The following is an 8759-nucleotide window of genomic DNA, read 5'->3' on the forward strand; positions in this document are numbered from 1 at the left end:
CAAATGTCATGTAGCTGGTTTGTTCTCATCAGTTATTCTGTTTTCACAGAAGATTTCTAATTTTAATAAGCAAAATTTCATTTGGCAACAAACTCACATCTCTCATGAGAATCTGTATTTATAAATGTTAGCTTATTTTTAAAAACATTTAGAAGCTGGCAGACCTCAGATCCAATAATAGTTTCAACACTACCCTTAACAACTAAGTCCAATCTAATATGCTTCAGCCCAGGGATCTGATCTGGCATGCCAAAGTTTCTCACTTCAGCAAGTAAAGAATGCGGCCAGTTATACAGCCCAAGCCTATGGGCTTGGCATGTCCACAAGCCCCAAAATATCCACCTAAATGCCACTCCTGCAGCATCTGTTTTTGCAACAAGAGCCTCTCTGAAGGCAGCTAGTATGGACAACAGCAACCAGACAAAAAGAAAATGGCAAAGTTGTTACTAGTATGGTTTGTTCTCCCTGAGGTTCCTGAGGCACTTGGTGAAGAACTCTCACAGCTGAACGCATATAAAAGCACTCTTCCAACCCAAGAGCTACTTCTACACAGGAGGACTTGCCTCACTGTCGACATCTAGGTACGAGTTGCAGAACAGCTAGGAAAACTTTAACATAAGCAAGTATTTCAACCCAAAACTTAAGATTTTCCAATTCTACAAATGAATATCCTTAGATCTACTTTTTTGGGGAAAAACAAAAAATTAAGCACCTAAAAGCTAAGAATTCTTCTAAGTTAAATTTTTGTAGTAGGAATTTAATAAAAGAGCATATATTCCCATTTTGGGGGTGCAAGGACAGAGTTGTACTGAAAAATCTAGACTCTATATTCAATTGAAAGTTTAAAAAGGGGGTTTATATTTCTGTTCGCTCATCCTCATCCACTGCATCTATATATCATGTCTTATCAGGCCAAATCTGCTCTCCCAAAGATTAGAGCTGGATGGCTTCATGCCTTATAAATGGAATCTGAGTGTAATATCCTGGCCACCTGTCAGTTTGCATGGTTTGGTTGTGCCGGGATTTTTATCCCAACTAGTTTTAGGTTTTCTTTCTCTTAAAGAATAAGCTGTTTATATTTGAAAGTAATCCACACAGGAAACGCAGACGCCTCCCACCCCTTCCTGCCCATCAGAGCAAGCCTCCCTCGCCAGGCACACCTCTCACACGTGCCCCTGCGTGGTGGAGCGTGTGTGCCAGCACGGCTTCCTCCCGGGCCAGGGAGCAGCGTCACCTCCAGCTCATTATCACGCAACCTGCACTTACCTGTGGCAACCAAGCCCGAAGCATTGCCCAAACGCTTCTGGAGTGACAGCTCCACTAAGCAGGAAGCACCTCATTTCCAGTTTATTACTTTGTTTACTGGCTACATCGTTCCACCACGGAAAAGTTTAAATGCTTCATGACATTTCACTGAGAATATATTATGACATTAAAGTCTCTGTATCACAGGGCAATCTAGGATGCTAAAATACCACTCATCCTTTTTCAAAAGATATTTTCACTTCCTAATCTGCATACACTGCAGTACATCATCTTTGCCAAGAAGTCTTCCACAAAATCTTTCACTGAGTTAATACAGGGCATAAAACTAAGTCTTGTTTCTCAAAACAAGGACCTTGCCGAGATCTCCTAACTCAACAACTAACTCTACAACTCCTAACCACACCGGTTCAGCTCACTTCCCCCCAGTCCCATGCCTACTCATCTTTCCCGACAAGAATCTGAAGAAAAGCATTCAATCAACTTTTCATCTTTATTAATCTCTCCTCCAGCTTTCCTCACAGGTCCACCCAGAAATATTTCAGCTCTGCTTCCAACAGGAGGTAGAAAACAGACTTCTGTTGAACCCAGAGAGTTAGCTCTTCCCATACCAAACCACCAAATAAGGTGGAAGAAAGTCTCTTAACCCAGTTACTACAAACAGACCCAGAGGCACATATCTGAGTTTGACTTGCAAAGAAGGAAGACGAGAAAAAGCAATTCTCAGACTGATTGTTCCTCTCTTGTAGACAGAGAGCCATTTCTTTAAATTAGGATAATCTCAAGGAGGGAACTAATGCTTCAGAAAGTAAAAGACAACTGCTTTATGCTTAATTTGTAAGTGAAAACAGAATAGTCTCTACACAGAGAACACACAGCAGAGGAATAAACAAAGCAAGGCAATAAAAAAGTAAGAAAAGACTAGAATAAGGTGATAAAAACCAGCCAGCATGCATTTACAGACAAACAAGCCTGTCTTCCTCCTTTAACTGATCATTCATGCAGTGAGGGGGAGGGGGGCAGGGAGGAGGAAGGAGCATTAACTCTGAGCTATTTAGACTATAGTAAGACTTTTGATGTCTTGTAACATTCCCACAGTAAAATATGACTATACTGTAGATTCATCTAAACCACAAGATTTTTTCCAGTTGTGCACCAAGTGTACTCTAAGAGTACATAACGACCCTTCCGAGTTTGGCAGTAAACTATCACCCTGACATTATGCAATGTTTTCATTAACTCCGATGGTGAAACAGTGTGTTTATACAGTTTATGAACAAAGCTGAACTGGAAGAGTTTGCAAGCACTCTGCTACGAAGTCTAGCCCTGTCTTCCAAACTCAAACTAGCAAAGTGATCAGAAGTCACTAGAACGAAGTTCAATAGAAGCAAGAGCAAAGCTCTGTACTTGAGAAAGGAAAGAGCAGTCTAAACACACAACGTGAAGCAGCTGACTAGGCAGCTGCACTGCACAAACTAAATCGTCATGATATCATGGATCAAAGCTAGGTAAATTGATATGTTGTTACCGCAGAAAGACAAAAAACACCACAAAACTCAGTTGTCACTCCAAAAACACTGTATGTAAGAACGGGAGATAAATCTTTCTTCTCACTGGCACTGGTGAAGCCTCAACTGAAGCAACGTGACCACTGTATTTTAAGAGGCTTCAACACCTGACTTCAAGAATGGCAGTGTAGGAAAGGTAAAGCCAAGCAGCAGCCACCAGTATTTTAGTTACTGCATTCTCTGGAGCCGGTACAGAGGTAGTTATGTGAATGTGCTCAGAGCAACCACTGCCCTTCCACACTGACGCCCCACCTGATGGGTAAGTCCTGAGCGATGAGACACATCCTGTGAATGCCCTGTGCCTTTGCAGGACCAAGGAATAAGTCCACATTTTTCCTGTACTTTCAAACCTCTCTTCCGCACTTGCAGAACTCCATATTCCATCTCTTCCATAATGCTCTCGTATATAGCATGTTTATATCTGTAATTTTCAAACTTTTCTTACTATAAAGGGAGGTAAGTACCTTAGGGCTAAATTGCCCTTTTTCCTTCTTTTCTGCTCATCCCTCTCACCTCCTTATTCCCACTTTCCTTATCCCCCTTTCTTCTCCTGCGCCACCCATTTTTGCTGGTGATAACAAAAATCTTATCGGTTGTATGACAAAGGCTAAACCATACCTTCTCCCAACACACCTGGGCATTACAGTCTTATTAAGTATAGTTTCTGGCTTAATTCTAACTACAAGAACCACATAATGGATTCTGATATAGTTATTTGTAAGACTGAAAAAAACCCAAAACATTTTAGGTCTTTTAAAATCTGTTTCTTTATGTTTCACTTGGCATGCGGATTTGCAGTCTTCTCAGGATTTTGAGGGTCTGTAAAAAAAGTGAAGACTGTGGCAAGCTGAGTCGCCTGCTTTTCCTCTGTCCTTTGCTATTAATTCGCGACGATTGGAAGCAGGTGACTGCACACTTGACTGCTTGTATCCTGTGGTGCAGCTGCCATGCAGAAAACAGCACATGTAAACATTTGCATGATTCGTGCCTCCTAAGAGTCTCTGTGGGCTGCATGTGGCATTTAGGCAGCACTTTCACAACCCCCTTTGTGCACGGTATTGCTCTATTACATTAGCACATAGTTAAGCTAGAGGTATTTACTAAAACGGCTGGAAATACTCTCCCATGTTTGGCAAGAGCCGTGATTTATTTCAAGACTTTTGTTCATTATCTTAAAACAACTTCAAGACATTGAAAACTTCTGAAGGGTTTCACTCAGTTTGTGATAGACATTTTACAATGGATACAAGTCTCAGTTTATTAACTGTCAGCTTAGAGAAAAAAAAAACAAACAAAACCAAAATATAACAATCCAATAACTTGCTTCTTTCTAAATTTGGTTCTGTCTACACCAGATTGGTAAAAAAAAAAAAAAAAAAAGGCATCTGACCACTTATCATAGAGCAACTAATAATGTTACCAACATTCTAACCTTTTCTGCCTAAAAAATAAAGAAAAGTATAAAGAAAGGTCATACAGAGGTTTTGAACTGCTACAGTAGAACATCTTAAAGCTGCAAATTCTGACTTGGATTTTACCTGTCTACTTTGAAATTTTATTTCACCTTGTCAGTAAATAGTTTTCAAACTTTAAGATCTGGTATTAAAATCTAAAGAGATTCTAAGAACAACCTGTCTTGCTGCAATCAATCAGATGAAGGTTTAAGCAATTAAGAAACAAGGAGGAAAGCAAAGAGAAAAAGCCCATTTCAGACCCCTAGTACTTAAACCCCATTAATTTATCCATCTGTTTACGGTCATTTCTGTACTACCGTCACACCATATAATCTTTACAGCATATACATACAAGAAATCCACCTAAGAGTGATCATTTATGTGGTGTCGCTATTAGCAAACACGTAATCAAGAAACCTAATTAAGATGTGCATGTCATGTAAGTGCTAGTATTTAATACAGGGATATCTAAGCTATATTAAAATGTTTCTCAAAACACCAGAGCGATTAGAACACAAAAAGAATGTGTTTTTAAAACTGAAAGCAACCAGGTAAACAATAGAATGATCAAAACTTTAAGAAACCCAAATACCTAAGCAATATTTTTTTTTTAATTTACACTCAAAATTCTACGATGAAGAATCGTAAGATTTGTTTAAAAACATAATCTTGCTTTAACTAACAGGAATCAATAAACACTGCTCATGTGGATCAAAACAGAAGTCATGACATATTTTCAACTCTAGGGGCATCAGCAGCTGTTGCTATACTGCAAAAGAGCTGAAGTGTTATAAACATATACCTAGACAGTCGACTTGATTTTTCTGTAAAACCAGATGTCAGTAATCCAGATAAGACAGTAACCAAACCATCGCGAAAAATTAATATTTTGGCATGCTTGTTACGATACATCTCCTTTATAACCGGAACAAAAGCCACCGTCGGGTTATAAAACAACACTGATGGAAGTTACGGTTGTTTTCAGGGTGTTTTTAAGCTACATTTTGACATTTTTGTGCACGCGTTGGCATTGTTTGTCGATGCCCGATTTGCCTTTGACCGACTCTGGCCTCAGCACTGCAGCTCCGTGCTGACGACCCGACCGTATTTGACACGCAAACTGCACCATTCCCAGAGCAAAGGGAGTTTGCTACGGCGTTTGTCTCCCTTCCACCCAACCAGGACAATGGAAAGGCGAAGGGCAGGCAGGACATCGGGCTGGTAATCACCTTCGGAGTGTCCCCTCACAGAACCATTAGCATTTCCCGAGCTGAAACCGAGTACCTGGATTCTCTCCCATCCCCCAAAACGACGAGGGGATAAGGAAATAGAACGACAACACCGAAACAAAACACCAAGCCACTTCTAATCCTGGAAACAAAATTAAAAAAAAAAAAAAAAAAAGCAATATCGCAGTGAAGAGTTTACCTCGTTCCGGCTTCATTTTCGCCGTTTCCTCAGGGAGGTCTGAAAGGAGCCGAAGCGCTCTGCTGCTCTCCCGGCGGAGACCGGCTGGCGCTGCCTCCGGCCAGCGATATCGATTATTTGTTCGCGTGTAAAAACCCCGAAGCGGGGGCTCGGCCCGACCCGGCCGCTAGCAGCTGGGCCCGCCGGCAGGCCGGGGGAGCCTGCGCGCCGGCGGCCTCTCCCCGCGCCCGGCCAGGGTGTCCTTCCGTGACACGGCGCCGCGCGGAGCTATTTATAACCTGCCGGGGAAAAAATCCCACAACAACAGACCTCGGCTCACCCCCGGCCGCGCCGGCTCTGAGTCACCGCGGCCCCGGGCGATGGCAGCCCCGGCTGGAGTCCCCTCCCTCCCGCCTGCCCCGAGGACGGCAGCCAGCGGCTCCCCGCTCCCGGCCCGCCCCGGGCCCGTGGCTCCCGTCCCGTCACCGGTCGGCGGCTGGCGGCGGGGGGCTGCCCGGCACCTTCATCCCCGGCCCCGCCGCCGCTGCCGCCCGGGCTGCTGAGCCGTGCCTGCCCCCCGCGCTGCGCCCCGGTCAGACAGCGCCGGTCTCCATAGCTCTGCCTCCTGCCCTTCCTCCTCCTCCTCCTCGCCGCTGACTAACTCCCCTCCTCTCCGCCGGGCACTCCCCGCCTCCCGCCGAGTGGGGCACACACATCACAACCCGGCGGCGGACAGGGCAGCTCGGCCGCGGGAGACCCGCCAGGCTCGGCCGCCGACAGGGGGGAGCTCAGCACCCGCCCGCCGGCACCGCGGGACCCCGCTCCGCGCCCGCCCCGCGCTGCGCTCATCCCGCCCCCGGACCGGGCCCCGCCGCTGCGTCCCGCCCCCCGCCCGCCTCACGTGCCCCAGGGCGGCCAATCCCCTGCCCTCACTTCCTGCCTGGCCGCCCGCCCAGCAACTCGGTTGTCATGGCAACAGAGCGCCGGCCCAACCGGGGCCTGCCGGTGGTGGCGGGCCTGGCCCGGCCCGGCGGCGGGAAGCGCCGCCCCGCTGCACTGCACACGGCGCCGCTGATCCCACGGCATCCTCCCGCCATACCCTCTCCCCGCCAAGTATTTTGGCAGACAAGGTGGCACTCCCCGTGGAGGAGACCGGCCCCGCACTCACCCCGCTGCGACGGAGGCCGGCACGGCCTCGCAGCCCGCTCCCACGCACGGCCTTTCCCGCACTACCGTCAGCCGCTGGCCGGTTCTCCCTCGTCGCCCTATACAGGTGCTCCCCGCAGTTCCACACACGCCCATCGCTCTGGGGATTTATACCGGTATATATACAGGCGCCCGCCGAGCGGCCATCCGACGTGTGAAGTGCCCGATCCGCGGGAGGCCGTGCCCCCGCCCGCTCTCACCGCCCGGTGTGCGAAGGAGCTGCGAAGGAGGGGCGGAGGCCGTGTGTGTGCTCTGGCCCCGGGGCAGGCCGCTGCCCTGCTGCCTTCCCCTCGCAGCCCGTTGACCGCCCTGCCTGGCAGCGCCGTGCTTGGCGCTCACTTCACGCCGGTAACTATTTTGTGCGGAGAAACAATGGAGTCAGCTGGGCCGTGGTTACACAACCTCCTTAATCCAGCAGAAATTCAAGTTTTCCCGAAAGGGACGGGCCTGCGTGGCTGCCTGGCAAAGCAGGTCAGGAGCTGGGGCTGCTGGACGCGAACTTCCCGGCGGCTGCGGCCCTTTCAGTGCCCTAAGCCCGCTCCGTCAGGGTGCAAGAACGCTGCTAATGCCACCACTGAAAACGGCGGAATAAGCTGCTGTGGTGATAGGGCTCCCTCTTTCACCAGGGGCCCAGATCTACACAGGCTCAAGTGGCTGTGGTATCATGGCCCTGTGACAGTGGAGGAAATGGAGATGGTTGGTGTCAGGGCAGGGTAAGCCCCCCAGACAGCTCTGTTGCTCCAAGCTGGACTCCATCAGAAAAGACAGGTGGGATGACACAGGCCTCTCCAGCTTTAATGTGGTCCTACAGCTGGGATATACACAGACACCACCCCATCTCTGGTCCTTATGCAGGCAATTCCCTGCCAGTGTTTGTTTAATCATTGTTTACAAACACTTCCATCACACACTGAGCCCTATGGGGGGGCACTCACTCCCTAGGGCAGGAGGATTTGTAAGTATGTATATCTTCTGCCCTTTCTATGGAGAAACGATACTCATGGGTCAGTCAGCTCCCCGTCCTTTCTGGTGTGCCAGGATCACTGCAGATGTACACGCCTAGGATCTGCATAGCCACTCTCTTCTCACAGCTGGCTGAGCAGCCACTAAAGATACCGTAAAGAACACAAAATTCCAGACCAACTCAATGCTACACTGTTTGGCTCATATAAACTGCACCTATTTCCCTCTCTCATTTATCAGACATACATCATTACACTGGGAGGGTGCTTCACAGAATAAATCGTCCAGTAAACACGTCTTGTTTCAGTCATACCTCAAAATACAGAGGCAAGTAGGAGGGTATCACATGTACTGCTTTGATATTACACTCATCAGTACATGAATGTCGCTTCTGTTGCTGTGTGACTGCTGTAGATGTGTTTGGTAATTACAGTTGTCAGAGCTCTCTGCCGGATGCAATATAATTGCAAATGTGGCAATCCAGAATTATAAAAGGAGGAATTTGACTGAGCAATAAGTAGTGTAGATGTATGTATATGTGAAGTTCAGCGTGAATACACTGAGCATGATTCAGCCACCTGTCAGATCTTCCTACCCGTGACAGTCATCCTAATGAAAAGTCACATCCTTTAGGCCACTAATTGTTGCTGTAAGACATTGCAAATTAGTTTGTAGCTTGTTCTAATATTGGTTTTGCTGTCAAAATGAAATCTGTCTTTCTACTGTTTAACTACACGTATTTAACTGTTATGCTTCAAATATTATTTTAAAATAGTTTTTAAATTCTTAATCTCACTTTGGCACCAGACACAAATAGGCCCAACTTCCAAGAAAATGCTTTCTCAAGACACTTTTTCCATGGTGTTAACTTAATTAATGAGCCAAATAGTAAGTACAC

The 8759-nt window shown here is 47.0% G+C and overlaps 1 protein-coding gene across 1 annotated transcript in view; it reads right to left on the bottom strand.

Moving 5' to 3' along the window:
* Positions 1-6067, bottom strand: part of ATOSA (atos homolog A) — a 47707-nt gene extending 41640 nt beyond the window's left edge. Inside the window, exon 1 of the mRNA XM_086757190.1 lies at positions 5714-6067. Coding sequence (XP_086613316.1) covers positions 5714-5729 — 16 coding nt within the window. The 5' untranslated portion in view covers positions 5730-6067. The remainder of the gene's footprint in view (positions 1-5713) is intronic.
* Positions 6068-8759: the final 2692 nt, after the last annotated feature.

The sequence above is a fragment of the Chlamydotis macqueenii genome, chromosome 12 (genome assembly GCF_036417535.1).
Source record: "Chlamydotis macqueenii isolate bChlMac1 chromosome 12, bChlMac1.mat, whole genome shotgun sequence".
NCBI classification, from domain to species: domain Eukaryota; kingdom Metazoa; phylum Chordata; class Aves; order Otidiformes; family Otididae; genus Chlamydotis; species Chlamydotis macqueenii.